Below are 20,814 nucleotides of genomic sequence, written 5' to 3'. Positions count from 1 at the left end.
CCGCCTGCTGCCGGGCCGAGGTGCAGTTCCGCCCCGCGCCGCTCGGGGCCCCGCGAGGGAAGCAGCCCGGGCCCCCGGGGCCCCGCAGGTCGCCCGCCCCTCCCGCGCCCCACGCGGCCGGGCGGCAGCTCCAGCCTTGCCGCGGGCGGGGCGGCCCACGGGGCGAAGGGGCTCCGGCCGCGCGGAAACGCGCCCCGGCTGTCCCAGGGGGCGGGGCTCCTGGTGGGCGTGGCAGGGAGAAGCCGGTGGGCGCCGCCGTCCCGGCTAGGCGGGCCGGTCGGGCGAGCAGCCGGGCGGCGATTGGCGGCTGGCCGCGGCCCTCAGGCGCGCGGGAGGCGGGGCCTCCCCGAGCGGCGGGCGCCGATTGGCCGCGCTGTCGCATCCCGGCGGGTGCCGGGCGGGGGTCGCTGCGCCGGCGGGAGCCGCTGAGCGGAGACGCGGCGCGGCGGCGGCCATGGCGGTGTGCGCGCGGCTGTGCGGGGTGGGCCCGGCGCGGGGCTGCCGGCGGCGGGGCTCGCAGCGCAAGGGGGCGGCCGGCGACAGCAGCGAGCCGGACACCGACCCCGAGGAGGGCGGCGACGGCGGGGCGGCGGAGAGCGGGGCCGGCGAGGGGGCGGCCCGCGGCGGCCCGAGCGCCGGCCGAGCGCCGCTCTCGCTGCTCGAGCTGCCGCCGGAGCTCCTGGTGCAGATCTTCGGCTCCCTGCCCGGCACCGACCTGCCCAGCCTGGCGCTGGTCTGCAGCGCTTTCCGGCGCATCCTCCGCACCGACACCATCTGGCGCCGGCGGTGCAAGGAAGGTACGTCCCGGCGCCGCGGCCGGGGGCGAAGCTCGTCGCGGGCCCGGGAAGGAGCCCCGCGCCGCGGCCGCGAGAGGGACGGCGGCCGGGCCGCGCGTCCTGGAGGCCGTGGCTCTGGCAGCCGAGCCGAGCCGCGGCGTCCCGCGCCCGGTCGCCGCCCTCCTCGGCGGGCTGAAATCCGCGGCCGCCTTCGGGCGTCCACTGAAGGCCGCGAAACTCGCCCGTCTTCGTTGCCTCCGAGCCAGGAGAGGCGGCGGCGGCGGCGGCGGAGTGACAGCGGCGGACAGGTGCGCGGCCCGAAGCGGAGCCGGGGGGGGGAGCAGGAGCAGCAGGAGCAGCAGCAGCAGCAGCAGCAGCAGCAGCAGCAGCAGCAGGCGTTGGTTTCTTGCAGTTGCTTCCTGCGCAAGATTCGTGCAGTCTCTCCCCGGGAGCGGAAGGCAAGACCCCGGCCTTAGATGTGCCCCCTCCTAGAGGCCGGAGCATGTTCTGGTAGCCCCAGGGAGAGAAGGGGCCCGGCCTTGCGGGGGCTGTGGAGGGGGCAGTGAGCCAGAAGCACGGGGGACGATCCTGCGGGCCCTCCTTGCCCTCGGACGGTGCGCCCACCCCACCCCACCCCACCCCACGCCACGCTTTGCCCTTCTCCGCTTTTGGCGTTCTTTGCAGGGGCCCTAGAGCTGCCCGCGAGCTGCCCCCAGCAAACGCTGCTTCGCGCTCTTTGCAAAGAAGGGCGTGGAGGCTGCCCAGCTCCTCTGCCAGTTGCGCCAGGGGAGGGAGGTCAGGAAGGAGCCGAAGCGGAGCAGGTGAATTTCAGTGAGGGAGAGACCTCGAATCGTTCAGGAAACTCCCTTCTACCAAGATAGGGTTGTTCTTCGGGTAGGTTCTAGGAAGTCAGCAGGGAAATCTTTTCCTTCAGCCCGTTGGTCGTCCGTAGAACAAGAAACAGCTGTATGATTATAAGCCAGTTACAAAAAATAATCGGACCTCTGACCTGCCACATCAAAAATAGCTCAGGAGCTATTTGTAGTAGCTAGTTCACACAGTACCTTTAACCTAGTTATTGATTTAACCCATTTTCTGGGTTCACATCGTTGAATCGGAAACGGTCATATGGGTGGCTTGTCGCGATGTGCTAAGCCCCACACCCAAAAGGTTAAAACCAATGATGCAAGGCCTAATCGGTTGACTGTGTTGCGTGAACTCAGCCAGTGACTTTTTTAATCATGGTGCCCCTTACCGTCGCACCTCATTTTGGTAATGCTACTTAGCCAAAACCTGAAGATGAATTGAGTCTTTGAAGGGCTGTAGTTGCGTGAATCTGTAGTAAAGGGTATGTACGTGAAACAGCTCATCCAAGCAGTTTGTATGTTTATGCCATGATTATCCCCATGGAAGTAGTAATCCTGCTTTAGTATGAGGGGTGAAGGATAATTGAATATTGGCCACACGCGTGATCCTTCCACTCTTTTCTAGCGCTGCCAAAGCGTAAATCCCAAGGCAAATTTGGGGGAAAGGCCTTTCCTCTTGCAATCCGTGTTCTGCCCATTTCCATCCTCTTCAGCACTGCAGTTGGATCGTTGCCCTTTGGCCCCTTAACGCAGGCCCGTCCCTCCACTTGCTCTCCCTGTAGCTGCATCTGCTGCCTGCAATGAAGTCATGCCTTTTGAACTTGCCAGGGAGAACGTTGGGGGTGGACATCTGAGCACAGCTGTGTCTGCCCAAGGCAGAGCCTGGCGTGATGCACTAAGGGTGTCTGCCCTGGCAAGGGCTCACTGCTCCTTGACGGGAGAGCTCCGTTTGAGGATGCTGTATTTGACGATACTGACTCATCCTTGTGGATTGGAGGAGGCCCAGAATTCTCTTTCAAGGGGCTTCACGCCATCGTGCTTCAAACTGCTTTAACTTTTCTTGCCTGGGGTGATTTGTGCCCAGCACCATCTTAGTCCATAATGGTTATTGTGAGGAAAACAAGACAGGGTATGTAGCCTTGGTCTGCTGAAGGCTGTAGCAGACCTCCTTTTCTACAGCTAGATCTAATTGTCTGGTTGTTTCATTCCTGGACACACAGCTAAAGCATTATCGGGAGATGTATCTTCTTGAATTGCCAGGAATTTGATTGTCTGGTCCCTCTTGGCAGATTGTTGTCTGAAGATCTGGTGGGCCAGTTTTTCTTCTCTTTCTCTCTCTCTCTCTATATATATATGTAAAATCTAAACGGTAACATTATAGTACCTACTGGAATGATCAGGAACAGCTTGCTCTGGTCTTCATCATTCACTGTTTCTCCATTTCTTGCTAAAACCATATTTATCTTTCCTCCAGGGCACAAAGAGGAGAACGTGATTCCTCTCTCCCCCCACTTATCCTCAGAACAATTCTGTGAGGTTATTTAAAGTGAGAAATAGCCATTGGTCAAAAGTCATCCTGGAAAAGTCATGGCTGAATGGGGATTTCAACTTTTGCCCGCCCTGTTCTAATCCAGCATACTAACTATTTAACCACACTGGCTCTCTTTTTAAAGCACACCTCTTTTAAATAGTGTCTTTAAATGAAGCACCTTTTTTCCTGTAATACGTCCCTTTGGGAACCCCGTGCCTTTCATGATGGGGACTGGAAATGGTGCCTGCTTCTCTAAAGTAGAGATCGGTGTCTGCTGGAGAAAGTAGCAGGCAAAATATTGTAAGAAGCCAAGTGGTTGTATAATTTTCTTTCTGAACTTCTGGTTTGGGTTCCTAACTTACTTGAGATAGCAGGTTTCGGCTTCGTGGCTTGCAAGGTGCTACAGCTAGATAAGGTAGCCTGTCCTATCTGGAGAGAGATGGGCGCTCCTCTGCTCCTCTTTTTCTTTTCCCATTTAAGGAGTACCTTTGAGCGTGAGATGGCGGACTCGCTAGAATGGCCACAAAAATCAGGAGGAGTCTGGTGGCACCTTTTCCGACTAACACATTTCATTAAAAGGCAAAAGCTTTTGTGAGGTGCAGCTCTCTTCATCAGATGCATGGAGTAGCTAGGCTGGTGGAGGATTTAAATTGGGGTGAGGTGGGGGAGAAAGAAGGGAAGATAGGTTGGTTATGCAGATGTAGGATAAGTACCTTATCCATTAACAATTGCAGTGCTTCAAATGGGCATCCGATGAAGTGAGCTACAGCTCCGAAAAACTTCTGCCTTTGAATAAAATTTGTTAATTGGAAAAGGCACTATCAGATCCCTTCTGATTTTTTTGTTGCCATAGATTCTCTCCTCCTACAATGTCTAGAGTAGCCACTGAGACTGTGGTTTAGGGAAGGGTCTTCCCTTCACACTGTTGTGCAGTAATGGCACAGACAGAAATGCTGGGGAGGAAGGCCCCGCTGTTCTCGGTCCTTCACTGCCCTGTTATTGTACACTGGCCCTCAGAGCCCTTGGCCTCAGAGGAAATTTTGCCTGAACACACACGCTCTTCCCTATGCTGAGAATAACAATGGTGAGCATCTCCTGTCTCCCCATCAGTCAGTTCATGTCCCAGCCGGGGGGGTTTTCCCCCTTGGTCCTACAAGATAGCACCATAACTACAGAAATGAACTTTTGTGTATTTATTTATAAATCTGTGTCTGTGTGTATGCATGCATATATGAAATCATGTATTTTTATTATCAGCCCAAATCAATCTACTGCAGGATGAAGGCCTCTTCACTGGAGGCTGTGGATTGTAATCTTCCAGGCTGGTTCAGTGTGGATTGGTCGCTAAGTGTTTTTTGATTTCCTAGTCTAGGGCTCAGAGAGAGTGACTGGTGGAAAGTCACCCAGCTGGCTTCTGTGCTTAAGGGAGGACTAGAATCTGGGTCTCGCTCCTTCTAGTCCAGCACCTTAACCCCTGGACCTCCATTTGGGTGTGTATTTAAGGTCAGCGGCACTTCTTGGATGTTTGGATGATCCTGCGTATATTTAACTCTGCAGAAATGTTGCAAGAGAGAGAGCAGGAAATCGTGGGTTGAGGCTGAGAGAGGAAGACTTCCCAAAGAGCTTTCTGCTTCAGCTTGGTGGAATTCATCAAACACATGTTGACTCCTAGTCACGATGGCCCCATCATTTCGGCATCTAGGCTGACAGCTCCAGATCTGTTTGTCTATTTGTTATGATCCCTGTTCATTAGTCACCCCCAGTAGTTTTACCTTCAGTCTTACGAAGCTCTGGAATAAATAGCTGCATTCTTTCTCTCATATGACTTTGCAGGCACAGAGGTTGCAATTCACTTTTGCAGGAGGCTATAAATAGATGCCCATGACTGTTCCATGGGCTTCAGACTGAATTAGCAAATTACCCTCCCGCTTTTTTGTTTGATTAACCCTGTTATAACCCCTTAGCTCTTGTTTGTTTGCTTGCTTGCTTTTTAAATGTTAGGCAGCCTGATCTTTGACTTCAGTAACTGGTGTGCAGTGAGCGGACTTCCTCCCAGTCTGAATACCGGCTTAAGATCATCAGAGGGAACCAGCAACAAACAACTGATCTTGCAGAATCATGAACATTTAGAAAGTTTTGGGGGGTGGCACACGAGGGGAACAACTGGGGTAGTGTTAGGCTGCAGCCCAACGATCTATTTTCTCCTTTGTGCAAGGATCTTGCCTCAGGCCTAAATGTACAGGTTTGGCCCCCTCCCAAAACTGCCTTGGAAAGATTATGGGGGCATGATCTCAGACCATGCCCAGAGCACTGAGTGCACCATTGTTTTGTTTACACTAAGCTCAAGGTTCATGCAGGCCAGTGCTTCCCAAACGTTTATCAGAAAGTCCTTTTCGCTTACGTCAGTTTAAACGTCCCTGTTGTGATGGTGTGTTTGTGTGCTGTTACCCAAAGAAAAACCACTTTTACCCAATTTTGGGTAATTTACCCAGGTTTGGGAAGGACTGATTTAGGCTATCAAGAAGGAATTTCCTTTGGGCCAGAGTGCCCTTGTCCCCAGGGGTGTTGTGGCTATCCCCCTGGGGTCCGTCTGGACTTCAGTGCTGGGGGAGCAAGCTTCTTTTGGTGGGGTGTTCATTGGCAGCTGATAAGGCTGGTCTTCCTTTGTAGCAGGACGGACATTTCATTTCTTCCCATTAGCAAAAGCTTGAGCACTAACTGCCAGATGTGTGCACACTTATACTTTTATTTATATATCAAGGAGCACAGGAGGGCTACATAATCATTGCTCCCCTCCCCAGGGTTTTCTACCTGGAGATGTTTGTCTCTGGATGAACATCTTCAGTCTTAACAGCTATGCCACACTTCTTCTCCTCTTTTGCCTCCAAGCACACAGTGTTCTGGGTTTATGTTGCACTGCTTCCTACTGATTCCACTTCCTGCAAAAGTGACAGCAAGATAAGCTGCTCCAGTTCACGCTAGTAAAAATTAAATAGAGAATCTCCTGAGCTACAGTCAGTAACTCCTTGGATATCTCTCCTTATGAATATTCATCTTCTGTTGCTGGATAGGGATGCTGGGACCTGAAGTTTAACCTGTCTAGATTGAGGAATGTGAGGAAAAGACCCGAAGTTATACATTTCCATCTGCATTCACTTTTTAGAACACCTTAAATAATTAATTCCTCTGGTGATCTGCAGCTGAAAGAGATTTTTAAAATTCTCCTCTTCCTTTTTCTTCATGCAAAGTCCCCTTCCTTGCATTTTTATCAGATGCACCGGAGGGTGTTTTTTCTCGTAACATCCAGAATTGTGACAGCTTTTCAAGCATTAAGGGCATTTCCTGTCCTTTATCATGAATTCTCAGAACAAGCTTTTGAAATGGGCAAGCGGCACGGTCCTTATATTGTAGTGCTACAGGAAATTTTCTTCACTGCCAGGTGCTCCCCAAGAGATGTGCCCTTCCCTGTTGGCTTCTGGCATCTTTTGCCTGTGCAATGTCAAATAGATGTGACATTGGCTTAGAGGTGTGGAAGTGGGCATTAAGTAGCCTCAACTTGAAAAATAAATTTGGGAACAGCGGGTTTTGATGTGTTGGAGGCTGTGTCAGTGTGATCAGCCCAAGGTTAAAACTTATGTGTCCTTTAAGTGGAGACCACAAGGCTCCGCTGGAACAAGGCAGGTCATGTGTTGGCTCTGGACAGCAGGTGGCATTGCGTTAGAACACATCTTAATCCTTTGTGACACATTTTCCTCCCTTTAATTTCAGAATATGGCGTCTGTGAGAACCTGCGGAAGCTGGAAATCACCGGAGTATCCTGTCGAGATGTGTATGCCAAACGTAAGTCCTAAGCTTGCATTTTGCCTCTGAAAATAAATTTGCACCGCATCTTAAAAGTGAATGTTTGGGGAGGGCATGTCCACAGCCACCATTTGGCATATCAGGGAAGAGTGATGACCGTGCCTTGGGGTGCTCTTCCCAGAGAGGTCAGGATTTGAAATAGCTCTGAGTCACCTCCTCATCTCCGAATGGGCGGCAATCAGCACTCGGCCCAGCTGTTTCGCCCATGAAGAGTGTTTATGCTGAACAGGCTTAGTGGCCGGCAGCTGTTCTTCCACCAACACTTTTCCTGTCATCGTGACTCTCTCCGGCCTTGGAAAAATATGTCTGTGTGGAAGAGTCTGGAAGTATTGTCCCCTACCCATCCATTGCTTCGAATTAGATACTTGTCGGTTGACTTTTATTTGAAATTTGCACACCTACCTCAGACAAAATCTCACATAACGCTAAGTCAGGATTACTTTAACCATGGTTTATTGAACAAACCAGAGTGGTCTGATTCACACATAAAGCTACATGGTAACTTGCCACCACTCGCTGAGTTCAAACCGAACAAACCGTAGTACAGCTTAGCATTTCGTGCCGATCGTCGTAGACGTAAGCGCTTGGCAGATTGCCATTTCTGTATCTAAACTCACCTGAAGGAAGCAGGGAATTTTAAACTTGGTAGTCCAGATTGTTTCAGAGGATTTAGCAAAGTGATTCCCCAGTTTCTCCAGCAGGATCCTAGTTTTGAAGTAACCGATGTGATAGCTGGCAGTAAGAGAGCGAGCGGCGTTTTCACAGTCCCCCTGCTGTGTCTGCTCAGGTATAAACCCACGAGTGAAGTCGGGGCGTTTTATGAAAATTCTTCCTGACTACGAGCACATGGAATACAGGGATGTTTACACCTGCCGTATGTACCTTCCACTGACACATGGTTTCTGCGCTATGTACGCATGGAGTGTGCTTGCCTAACCATTTAATTACCCAAAGTTAAAACCCCGGGCTGTTCTGCGGCTGAGAACATCAGCTGTCCTGCTGTGGGATCCATTGCGGTGTGGACGCGATTCTAAGACCATCGCCCTAGAAGTGTGCATTGCTGCAGGAAAGGCTGTGGGTCTCTAGCATTGCTGCCCTGTGCTGGGAGCAGTGATGTGAACCTGGGACAGATAAGGCAGTGTGAGTTAATGTCAGCCCTATCAGGTAGACCTGACTTCAGAAACAGACGCTGTGCAGACCTAAAGCTACTTTTATTAGAACAGCTGTAGAGCAGAATCTTGCAAGTCTGAATGTGCTCCCTTCCTCCCTCTTTTATCTTCATGAGAATTGGGCGGGGGGGGGGGGGGCGACGTAAGCATTTTTGCAAACCATTTTCTTGGCCTGAGCTCAAGTTTCATTTATCTGATCGTTGCCTTGATACTGGAACTTCCCTCTGTCCTTCAGGCCACCCTCTTTATTCACTGCAGTTAGTTCTTTTGGGGCCAGATATGTTTACCTGTCACAGAAAAGTGCAGGTTCCCTCTGTAGTATCTTTTTCTGAGAAGAAGCGCGGATGAGATCCAGGAAAAACAAGATTAATAGGATACGCTGTGTGTGGGTAAAATCTTGGCTTGCACAATCTGGGGAAGATGAGAGATGAGTGAGCTAGGTGAAATTCTTTTGGGAAGTAGGAACTTGTTTGGTGAGGACGATACTACCTGCGGCCCGTCCGATTCTTATCATTTTCTGCAGGGAGGAAATGAGATTATCTTCTGAGGAGTGAGGGAACCTCCTGCTACTTCTGGTCTTTCCTCCCTCTGGCCCAATCAGGCTTTTTATGCCTGCCAGCCGGGGAGGCCCTTGTGGGAAAAGCACTGGTGGAGCAGGGAACTATGTCCTTATGTGTTGGCCACTGCCAGGAAGCCCTTTCCAGCCGCCTCCCGGATGCACCAAGGAGTTCTCTGTGATGCCATTGAGAAAACGAGGAGAGCGCTTTTCTTCTCATTAACTCCCAGCACTGAATTCCCCAGTTCTTGTATGGAGTCCTTACTCGGCATCCTGTCCCTATCCCTGAATTTGGCACCTTGTGGGATTTGCCCAGTTCACAGTCCAGCTACTTTGAAAGGGAAGCTGCTACGAGAGCTGTAGTTCTCTGTTATTCTTTTGTCATCTTCTCTGACCAACCAGTGTAATGTTTCTTTTCTGTTTCTTTTATTTTGAACATACAGAAAATCCTTTTTGTTAATCACATTCTTTGCCTAGTGCAACTCATCTTTAGATTCCCTAATATATCTCTTCAAATCCAGGCTACCTGTAGGAACACTTCCTTGTCTTTCCACCTGACTTTCAGATTTTTACTAAGCCTTCTATGCATCCTCACTGGCTTTTCTGCTGCCTTCTGTTTTTCCCTCATTAGAATTATTTGTGCTTAGCAATTTTTAGGCACTCTAACCCATCTTGGCTCCATTTCCCATTAACATCTCCATGTTGGACCTTAGTTATCTCCAAGTCTATTACTTGCTTTCTTGAACTCCCAAGGTTCACATTGACCACACTCAGTGATAGTTTTCCTTCATCTCAAGAATGCTAGCTTACACAGAAACTTCCCCCAGTCTTCACTTTATCTCCTAAAGACTTCTCCATTGATCAGGATTCCCATATGCTATCTTTTATCAACAAAGTCCCTTTTGAATTTCCTGGAAGGGTCATTCCTGGCTGAGTCGGTCTCCCGGCAGATGTCAAGATAATAAATACACTCCTTGGCATTAGTACTGGATGCCTCTTTGCAAGATTGGCAGGTGGCTTCTGAAAAAATACCTTCCACATCTTCTCCTTGGTTGGGTGGTTGATAGTGGACCACAACAGAGGTGCTGCTTTTATTCTTTCTTCTACTTACGTTAGCCAAGGTGTTCTCTGTGGTGCCACCAAGTTCATTTCATTGGATTTCTTTGCTGGGCTACTTAGAGTGTTACCTGTGTTCCAGTTGGACAAGTCCTGGATGGAGGAAGACAAGTAGCTGTTTATGAGTGTTTCTTCTCTCTCTCTCTCTCTCTCTCTCTCTCTCCCTCTCTCGTAATAAAAAGATTTGCAGGACGTGGGAAGGCTTAGTCAGAGGAAAAAGTTTGAGGCAAAGGTTAAGTAGTGTCAGGGTTAGTTCTCCTGCAATCAGGGAGAAGCAACACAATAGCAAATTGGACCATTACAGATACGAAGGATGGATGGAGCCAAGCCAGCCTGCCTCAGATAGGGGGCCAAGAAAGGTGGGAAGGAAGGCACAGTGTAAGAGGGCTTGAACATTGCTTCTGTATTTAGGGCTTCTTATTGAATCACTGAGGTTGTTGGAGGTCTTGGGTTGTGATTTTTCTTGAATCCATCTTGCTCCTCTCTAGTTTTGGGATTTCTTGTGAGCATGCCCAGCTGGTCCATTCCTGCCTGCTGTTGAAGTTGGATAAATTTGGATCCCCAGCACTGCTATTCTTATCCACCCTAATGCCTGCTCCTTATTAAGGAAGAGGAGAGATGTGCCTATTTTGGCCTTTAATCCTGATGGCCCTTCGGTCCTTATTCCTCCCCACGATTAGCAGAAGTGGAATAAATTGTATAAAACATGCAATTATTCCATGTATACAACCTCAGCAAGATAGGGAATATTGGTTTGTGTGGGCAAAGTAAGCAGGACGCTGTATTACTGCCCCTCCCATGCTTTGTGCTCAGTTTGGCTACTAAGACATTCCTTCACATCTGATACCTTGTTCTTGTTCTCCATTTTCCTAGTGCTTCACCGGTACCGGCATATTTTGGGACTCTGGCAACCAGACATTGGACCATATGGGGGTCTCCTAAATGTGGTGGTAAGTCCAGAAGCCTCAAGGACAGGGAGCCCCTGTGCTGTATGGAACGTGCTTTTCTGTTCTGCCTTTCTCTGGGCATAAGATGACTTTCTCTTTCTTGTCCTGGGAGGAATTTATGCTTCGGTCAAGGCCTAATCATAATGTGTCTGAAGTGGGATATCCTACTTATCATACTTCAGACACATTATGCGAAGAGCCAGCTCTCTGGAGAAGGCTCTGATGCTGGGAAAGGTGGAAGGAAGAGAAGACAGTGAGGTGGATAGACTCAGTTACAATGGTGATGGGGGTGCCATTGGAAGAGCTGAAGGACCAGCGTAGGGACTAATCATCATGGAGAAACTCTATCTACGTGGTCACGAAGTGTGGACAACAACTTGATGGCATGTGGTCAATCAGTCAGTCAAGGCCTAAGTGCTCAGCTACGTGGCGGCATCTAGATGATCTTGGCTGATCTTGAAAAGCTAAGCAGGGCCAGATTTTATTAGTCTTTAGAGGGGAGGCCACCAGAAACCCCAGGGTTGTAAGCTAGATTGGGAAATCAGAGAAACTTCCTGGAAGAAGTCAGTGGCAAACTTACTGGATATTGTTGCCAAGAAAACTACATGGCCTCATTCTAGGAAGTTACCAGAACTTAACCTCAGTTTGAAGGAGATTTTATAAGGTGTTTGAAGGAGGACAAGGAGAAGGGACATCTTTACTATAAGAGATTGTGCGGAGGATGGGAAATGGAAGGGAGAATAAACAATCAAACATAGCATGTGAGTCAATTGTCAACTTATCCCATAAATGGCAACTGGAAAGCAACTGGAAAGAATCATTTTCAGTCATTCAAAGAGAATCCATCTTAATTAATGCTGTAAATCAGGCCGGGAACATTTTCTTACAGTTTCCAAGGTTGATGTCAAGCCTTCCCCAGCTGGGCAAGATCAAAGAAGCAAGAACTAAAGAGGTGTCAGCTAAGTGTCTTTGATGCCCACCTGGGGTAAATGCAGATTCTTGGAAACTGTAAGAGGAATTTCCCCAATAAGGGGTCAATTAACTTGCCTGGAATCTGTTGGTGGTTTAGATCTGCTTTCTCTTCCCCTGCTTTCCCAGCCTGTCCATAGTCTCTCCCATTCATACCCAGAGAGCTCCCTCAGTGGGCCATCCAAGATGGCTACCTCAGGCCTGAAGGTAGGACCAGGGAAGGATGCAAACATACTGCGAAGGGAAATGCTGAGAATGCGTCCCTCTGACATCCATGCATTTGTATGACTTTCCCCTGCCTCGTGCCCTGCATGGGGTGAAGTGGAGGGCATCAAGACTTTCTGCCTTGGGTGGACATCGGCATGCCTTCCTTCAGGCTGGGTCTCTCTCCTGCAGCGATGGGAGAAGCTTTCCCTGCCTGGCTCTCTTAGAATGGATCTTCTTTCCCTTCTTTATGTCTGCTGGGTGGAGAGCTGCCAACTTCAGGAGCGTTCCACTTCATTAGCTTGAGGCTCCCTGGAGCTTCTGTCTTGGCAGCACGGATGCTCTCCGGCGCTTAAACAGTTGGGAAGGTTTTCTGGGGGGTGAGGAGGAGAGTCACTTTGCAGGAAGAACTGAGGATATGGAAGCTATTAAGAAGTGGGAGAGGGCTGGGCGGGTGCACTAAATGGAGCTGATCCAGCTTAAGTGGTAGTTAGCCCTGGCGCGGGCCTCGGGCAGAGGTACCATCCCAATGGGGGGGAAGGGTTGAAAGGCAAGTGACAGACTCTCCCCTCTTTTGCCCTGGGCAGGTTGACGGCTTGTTCATCATCGGCTGGATGTACTTGACCCCCCACGACCCTCACGTGGATGGCCCCATGCGATTGAAGCCCCTCTTTAGGGTTCACCTAATGGAGAGGCGGAGTGCCACGGTTGAGTGTATGTACGGGCACAAGGGACCCCACAGCGGGCATATCCAGGTGAGCCCCCCCTCTTCTCCCTCTCCTGGGCCACTGACATAAGGAAAGCCCACAACCCCCACTGACCTCCGTTCAAAGGGCTTCAGAGCCCTGGATGCTTAACCCAGTCAGGGGCTTCATCACACAAGTTTAGGGCTTGTGACTTCCAATCTCACTTTTCCAAAATTGACAGATTGTGAAGAAGGATGAGTTTTCGACCAAGTGCAACCAGACAGATCACCACCGTATGTCAGGAGGGAGACAAGAGGTAAGTTTTGGCTTGGCACCCCCCAAGCCCAGCCTCCTAATTTGGCATCCTCCAAATAGCTGCTGCTGCTGCTGATTCGCCCATCCACTGGCTTGTTTCATGAGCCCCGCCGCGTGTTGTGGGCCTATGGGAGGTGCCAACAGGGTCACAGTGGATTATTCAACCTGTGTCATCCCTCCAACCCCCGCCCCGGACATTTTTGCAGGAGTTCCGGACGTGGCTACGAGAAGAATGGGGGCGGACGCTGGAAGACATCTTCCACGAGCACATGCAGGAGCTCATCTTGATGAAGTTCATCTACACAAGTCAATACGAGTATGTGGAAGGGAGGCGATCTGGTTTCTTCCCTCGGTGGCAGCCAGCAGAGAGATTCAAGATGCTGATTTGAGAGTAAATTGTGCTAGCCAGCCAGTCGGTTACCCAAGCAGTCTTGTCTTCCAGGAGGAAGACACTGCTCCCTTCCTTCCCAAACCTGTGGCTCTCCCCCTCCATTTTTGTAACCCTCCCCCCAGCCTGGAGGGTGGCTGCATCCTTGATAATGCCCGAGCAGCGTTTTCTCTGTTTACAAGCAGATGCAAAGGGGACCCTGGTGGCCCCTTGACAAGGCAGCAGTTGCACACCCCTGGGGGAACTCTGCAGTCCTCAGCTGAGAGCTCTCCTCTCTCCCTTGCTTCACCCCATCTCCCTCCTCCTCCTGAGCTAGCCTCCCCCCAGTGTCCTCTAGCAATCCTGGACTTCAACTCCCATAATTCCCCACTAGCATGCCTATCTGGGAAATACCAGGCAAAGGAGAATTACTCTGAAGGTGGAGAATGTAGCCTTCCTTGAACTTGGGGAATTTAAGCCCAGCAGAAGAGGACTTTCCCATCATATCTCAGCCACGAGGCCCCTTTGGAGTATTAAACAGCAGCCTGCCTAAAGAGGAGAAGCTGCCATTGGAACAGTCCACCATCCTGTGAATAAGCACCGCTCTGTACTGTTGTTTTCCAATTACAGTGGAACCTCGGTTTACGAACTTAATTCGTTCCGTGACTCTGGTCGCACCCCAAATTGGTCGCAACCTGAAGGAAATTTCCCCATAAGGTTCAATGTAATTACCGTTAATCCGTTCTGGTGTGGAGGACAGGGAGGCGGCTATTGCTTGGAGGGAGAGTCCCCCTCCCTACGACCACGTGTCAGGGACGGAAAAATGGCCGCGGACCACGTGCCAGGGGTGGAAAAATGGCTGCGGACCACGTGTCAGGGACGGAAAAATGGCCGCGGACCACGTGTCGGGTGGAAAAATGGCCGCGGACCGTTTCACGGGAGGGAAAATGGCCGCATATCCTGTTCGTACCCCGAGGCGGAGTTTGCAAACCGAGGTAAATTTTTGCGGCCGGAGCTGGTTGTAACCTGAAAAGTTCATTAACAGAGGCGTTTGTAACCCGAGGTACCACTGTAGCAAGAACTGAAAGAGGGAGGGAAGGGCAGGTCTGACACCAGGGAAAATGGAGAGAGGGCAACACACGTAGGACTAAAGTAAAATTCCACAGGAGGGACAAAGGAATTTGTGTTTACCACTTTTGGTCTACCAGGGACTCTGCTAGTTTGCGTCCCTCTCTGAGTAATGGACTAGACATTTTAATTTGGGGCATCTTTGTCTTAACTGATGAAAGCTGACTTCACACCACATTCTCTGATTTATAAGGGGACATGAATTGTTCTGACCAGTCCTCCCACGGTTTGTCAACCTGCATCGCTTTTTCTGTTTCAGCAACTGCTTGACATACCGACGCATTTACCTCCCTCCACGCAGTCCGGAGTATCTTATCCAGCCAGGCCTTTTCAAAGGGACTTACGGGAGCCACGGCCTTGAAATCGTCATGCTTAGCTTCCATGGAAAAAAGGCCAAGGGAACTAAAATCACGGTGAGCCTTTGGAGTCCTAGACTGACTGTTGCTTGCTCCGTGCATCATTTATTATTTTTTAGTAATGCTTCCATCCTGCTTTTCACAAACATTGCCAAGACTGTAGACGGGTACAGCAATACCAACACAAAATATAAAAATCAACCGTAAATCTCAAGTTTCAAATATGAAATTCCATCTGCTGCCGGGAGCTGGTGAAGTGGTAGTAACAGAGTCTCCTAAGTCTGAATCTGCTTTCCCTCTCCCTCCCTTTATCTGTGCGTGAACTAGGGAGGACCTTGCCTGAGACGCATTCTCAGGTTACAGTTCTGGCCCAGACTCAGATTCCTTTTATCTGTCTGCTCTTGGTTGTGGCTCTTCCTCCTATTTCTCAAAGCTATGGAGGCTACTCCTGCCCATTCCATATACTGGCTCAAGATAAGAGGGAAGGGGAGAAGTAGAAGGTGGGTTGGAGAGCCCTACCTGGAGGGGGACTAGGAGAACTGCAAGGACAGAAGGGGACAAGCCCTGGCCGACCGCTTCTGTGAATGCAAAGCCCTCATCTGCTCCTTTTCCTTCTCATGCCAGGGTGATCCCAACATCCCAGCAGGCCAGCAGACAGTCGAGATTGACTTGGCCCACCCCATCCAGCTCCCTGACATTGAAAACCTGAGTAACTTCAGTGAGCTCTCCCGGATCATCCTGGAGGTGCGAGAGCAGGTGCGGCGGGAGCAGCAGCAGAAGGAGGAAGGCTTCCAGGAGGAGTCGGCGCCAGAAGCTGAGGGCCAGCAGCAGGACGGGGCTGGATTGGAGGCACCTGGAGCTGCAGAAGAAGCCCCGGCCTCTGGCTCCCCACCCTCCCCCTGTCCTTTTGTCCTGCCAGGCGGGATTGCATCCCGAAACGAGGATTATCCCCGCACCTGCAGAGCATGGTAATGTTAAGGGTTGCGTTCGAGGGGATTCCCGTGGATAAGGTTGGTTGGGATATTCAGTGAGAGTCCCTTAAACGCCTGTCCTGTCCTCTCCTCTCCTCTCCTGCCAAGAAGTCCTGATCTTCATTCCAAAATATCTTAAATAAACCAAAAGACCCAGTAGCACAAGAAGAAAAGACAGGAGTCATCTACAACATACAGTGTAAGGACTGCCACAAACACTACGTAAGACAGACAGGCAGAAGACCAGCAGAGCGCATCCACGAGCAACAACTAGCAGTCAGAAGACACAATGAGAACTCCTTAATCTCACCACACATGGACAGACTCAACCATAGTTTTAACTGGGAAACTCTCAGCATTTTAGACCAAGCTAAATCCAAAAATGCAAGAGAATTCTTGGAAGCTTGGCATTCAGACAAGGCAGCCATCAACAGGCATATAGAGATTAACAGCATCTACATACTATTCAAAAGAGACAAAAGACCAGAAGATCGCCTCACCAGCAGTCATCACCCAGATAAGCAAAGGTTACCACCAGGCACACAATCAAGCAGTAAACATGCTAATCAAGGAACTCCCAGAGGAGCAAAACAAACCCCCCATCCCCACCAGCACTGGCAAGGCAGGCCACAGCACATAAATAGAGAGCAAACCCCATCCCATTTTGACACTGAAGATGTGACTTAGCCGGGTAATGAAACGTTTGCAAGAAAAGAACCAAGCTCAGAGAACCCCAAGGACTCCAAAGTCCTGATCTGTGATAATGGGAGGCTGTTCTGTTTTGGGGAGTTGGTCAAGCTGACAGTTCTCTGGGTCCCTTCCTGGGGCAGATTTTTTATTAGTCACTTCAGTCCTACCAGCAATATTTTGGTTTTAATTTTGTGTGTCAAAGCAGGGAGGGAAAGCTTTAAAATTCCACTTTGGAGAACTAATCGGGGACTGCATCGTTATTTTGATTTTAGTAATGCATGTCAAAACCAGGAGGCATGGCCTAAGCAACTTTTAAAATAGTGGGCCAAAATGTAAAACGGTTGTCTCTGCAAAAGGTTGTCGTGGCAGGTGAAACTCTGCACACCACTGTCAGTGAGGGCCTTTGGACTAAGCATTTATTGCTGATGCTCCAGGAGGCTAATCTGCTGCCCGCATTAAACTGAGACCCGTGTTAACTTTTCTTGGAAATGTCTGCTTCTATATATCTGAATCAAGTGTGGGAACTGGACAGCTGGTCTTGGGGAATTTTTGGGAAATGCTCATGGTGCCCTTTTTCTTCTTCTACCGGTAGCTTCTATGGGACTGGCCTCATAGCAGGCCACGGCTTCACCAGCCCCGAGCGAACCCCTGGCGTCTTCATCTTGTTTGATGACGACCGTTTCGGCTTCATCTGGTTGGAGCTGCAGTCCTTCAGCCTTTACAGTCGGATCAAGGTCTCCTTCCAGAACGCCGAGGCTCCATCGCAGGAGGCTTTTGATGAGATGCTGAAGAACATTCAGTTACTGACTTCATGATGGTGGCCACCCAGGAACCCGAGGAAGGAAGGATCCCTTCTCCCATCACGGGGGACTGGGCGCCCGACCTCAGAGCGAGGGACCACGTGTCCTTCTCCATAAGGCCTTTTTATCAAATTGTATTCACCTTCTCCTTAGTGCGCTAACGTTCCTTTCCCAATATGTCATGTATAGTTTGTAATATAGCTTTATATATTGGGAGGGCCGCTTGCATGCTTGTGTTTTCATTTCCCCCCTTCCCTTGAAAGTTTGGGGCCTGAGTTGGGGCAAACACGTCCAGCCTCTCACAGACCATGTAAATAGCCTCAAAGCAGCTGTAAGGCTCTTGAGAATATTAAACCAGCCGCAACCACTTGACCGTCCCCCCGGGCGAGCAAGATGACTCCGTAGCTTCGGGTTTCTTTTCAGAATGTGCTCTTCTCCTTTGAAAGCCCCTTTTGGTTTGGGCTCTCTGTTAAATAGTATTGGGCTACTAAGGATCTTGAGATTCAGCAGTTGTTCAACACGGCTGCCCCAGGAAACTTTTCTTAAAAGGTAACATAACCAGCATGGTGCACGCTTGGCATTTTTACACAGGGTTGTTATTAGCATTAATACTAATACTGAGGTCTGTTAGGCAATACAAGGGATAAAATCTCCCCCTCTTCCAAAAGTCACCAGCCCCGTGAGTCTCTGTGGGAGCATAATGCCCCAGTCACCTTTTCTTTGCCACCCCCAGGTTTTTCTGTAAAAAAGAGGATCTTCCTAAAGCTCGCTTGCAATGTTTGTACTTTGGAAGAAAAGGGAGGCCTTTATTAAGGCATTTGGGGATGATGGCTGAGTCGAAAAGGGCAGCCTGCTTTAGGTTCTCATCTTACCTATTCTTGAATCCTGCCCCACCTTCTCTGCCCTGTGTAGGAACATAGGTAGAGGCCACAGCGATGTCACACATATTTTCGGTCATTTGTGCAATGACGTTGTGACATATCCGATGTTCCTTGCTTCCCGTCTCCTTGGCAGACCCCCACGTGGGCAAGATCCACGCAATGAAATGCAGTGAACACCTGGCGCTCCTGTCTCACTTTGCACTCTCTGGAGGCAGTTGACCCTTGTACGGTGCTAGGCCTGGGCCAGGGTTCCCTTAATGTTAGTCTAGACCAGTGTTCCTGAACCTCAGCAAGTTTAAGATGTGTGGACTTCAACTCCCAGAACTGGCAATGCTTCGAAAGCTAGAGGTGGCACGCGTAACGTCTGGCAGGCAGAAACTCTCGATATCTTTTTTCCTCCCTTGGGAGTTACGGTAAGAAGGGCTTGCTTGTAGATTTTCCTCACCCTGTCCCCTGTTGTTTCTGCCCTAGCTGGGATGTGCATGTCCTGTTGGCCATGTTGCTTGGTTATCATGGATACCTCCCTGCCAGCTGTCCTGGATTGTCCCCAACGTCAGCACTTCTTACCCCCATAGATCCTCCTGTTCACTGTGTGGCCTTTTTTCCCCTCCCTGGCTGCTAAGGCAGAGAAAACTGCCCTCCACTTGATTATAGTATTAAGGTTGCTCTGCAGAAGGATTGTGTTCGTTTCTGTTAACAACCAGGGTAGCTTGGCAGATTTACCGTTGGCCGGAGGAAGTGAAACCCCTGCCAGGAAGAGTAAACCCTATTTCCTAAGCAGAACAGAACCGTTCTGGCCACCCGTAAATTCAGTCCCGTAACAAGCAAGGAGGAGAGGGAGGCTGGAGGAGGATCAAGGCCCATTCAGGTTAGGGAGGGGCAGGGGGATCTTCAGTCAGCTGTAGGAGCCTCCTTGTCAAGGCTGCTGGGGGCCAAAGGCCAAATCATTTGAAGGGCCACAGCGGTGCTTGTTTCTTTCCTGTAAGAGCTGATGTGTTTGTGGGGGGAGCCAGTTCCTGCAGTTCTCTGGGGCAAGAACTGGGACTTCGCTTTTGTCACGGTGTTGCCTTCTGTTTTTTTTCTCATACAACTGTGTCCACAGACTGGGCAGGCAGGAAGTGTGGAGCAGACCTTGGGAGCCCACAACCACAGGCAGGAGAAAGGGCACTCGGTGATTCTTCTGTTGTGTGAGCGGATCCACCAGAAGCAGCAAAATGCACGCTGAGGGTTTGGCAGGGCGTTTCGGAAAGAGCGAGGCAGGGTGGCTTTGGACCACTTGGCTCCCTGCCCCGCTTGTGAATTCCCAGGCTGCTCTTTTGCACTAGGGACCTCCCGCGGGGCCATTGTGTGGGGCTCGCCGGTGCCAGGAGTACACGGAGCGTTGCGACCGATGCCCGGCGAGGGATACGATCGTCCTGGCTTGTGGCCAGGGGTGGTGATTCAAGCTGCCCTTGCCCTGAATGGAATCGTTGGCCCGTTAAACCCAGGGCCGTGGATTGCGGGCAGAAGGGGTCTTCCCCAGCCCTGTTTTCTGAGGCCTTGGTAACTAGAGGACTTGGGTGTGCAAAGTAAGTGCCTAGCCCCAGAACGACGGCCTGCCTTGTTTTTTTCTGACGTGCTTAGAGTTAAGTCATAAAACTCCCAACTGGAAAAATGACTGGGGTGCAGCAGCAATGCTTATCTGTTGGAAGCGTGCACGAATAGGCACGGTGGATAAATGCATGGATAAAAACAGCCCCACACTTCGTTTTTTTCCTGACTCTTCTACCGTTTCTCCAAAAGCAGTGTTTTTATCTTTCTTCTTTGGGGTGAGGACTGTGCCTTCCCTCCCCCACTTCCCAATTGTACAAAAAAAAAACCACCACCCTTTGCCATGGAGAACGCTCCTGCCTTCGCAGGCCCAGCTGGGGCTGCCTTTCTCGCTTACTTCATGTATGACATAAAAAGATAAGTTCTGTCTTTTTTTTCATGTCGGGGGGACGTACAAATAAGAGAGAAAGGGTAAGAGGAGATGGTACGTGGAAATGTGGCTGCTTATATTTAGGCTGGATTTTAGTTGCGAGGGCACTTCCTTTATGGGCCACTTTCTGCGTGGCATGAAGAGTGGTTTTCTCTGTGCTGGGCATGACGAAGCTATTCTCAGCTCAGCCAGCATCCCGCTGCTGGTGGCTGACTTTTCGGCCACCGTTTGTCCTGCACGCCGGTGGGGGCCTGCCTTCCCCTGGGTCTTGCATGTTGGGGTTCCCCGGATCGGGGTGCATTCTCGAATTTTTCAGGGGGGATCTGTTGCCACCCTGTATGACACAGCTTCACCTGAAAGGACGTTGACGCGATACGGCATTGGTAAGCCGGAAGATCAGTTGCCTTCCCCGCCGTCGGCCTTGCTGAATGTGGTGCCCGATGGCCCATATTCCAGCTCCCCAGTGGATTTCCTCTCCGCGCCTGTCCCAGCTGCCCCCCTGGAGGAGAGAGCTCCAGTTTTACATCTTTTCCACTAGCGTTTCCAGGTGCAGGTCATGGTAATAACCGACAATGACAATAAAAGATTTTGTGAATTTGCAGCTTGTGTCCTCTGACTTTGGCTTGCGAGCGGCCTTCCGTTAGATCCATGTTTCCCAAACTTGG

The 20,814-nt window shown here is 50.5% G+C and overlaps 1 protein-coding gene across 2 annotated transcripts; it reads left to right on the top strand.

Annotated features, from left to right (window-relative positions):
• Positions 1-311: 311 nt before the first annotated feature.
• On the top strand, positions 312-20,751 carry FBXO31 (F-box protein 31). 2 transcript variants are annotated; one of them, XM_088136192.1, is made up of 10 exons: positions 313-797; positions 6,942-7,013; positions 7,822-7,908; positions 10,749-10,825; positions 12,583-12,750; positions 12,923-12,997; positions 13,203-13,312; positions 14,751-14,904; positions 15,472-15,815; positions 17,101-20,751. In XM_088136192.1, the coding sequence occupies exons 1-10, from the start codon at positions 455-457 to the stop codon at positions 17,321-17,323; spliced, it is 1,653 nt and encodes a 550-aa protein (XP_087992318.1). In that variant the 5' UTR covers positions 313-454; the 3' UTR covers positions 17,324-20,751. The 2 variants fall into 2 exon arrangements, with proteins under 2 accessions (XP_087992319.1, XP_087992318.1); XM_088136193.1 differs by lacking the exon at positions 7,822-7,908 and having other exon boundaries at positions 312-797.
• Positions 20,752-20,814: the final 63 nt, after the last annotated feature.

Source organism: Python bivittatus, unplaced genomic scaffold (assembly GCF_059951505.1).
Source record: "Python bivittatus isolate LINGU-HERP-01145 unplaced genomic scaffold, Pbiv_v1 ctg000190_np1212, whole genome shotgun sequence".
Taxonomy (NCBI): Eukaryota; Metazoa; Chordata; class Lepidosauria; order Squamata; family Pythonidae; genus Python; species Python bivittatus.
This window is presented reverse-complemented; position numbering and strand designations above follow the sequence as displayed.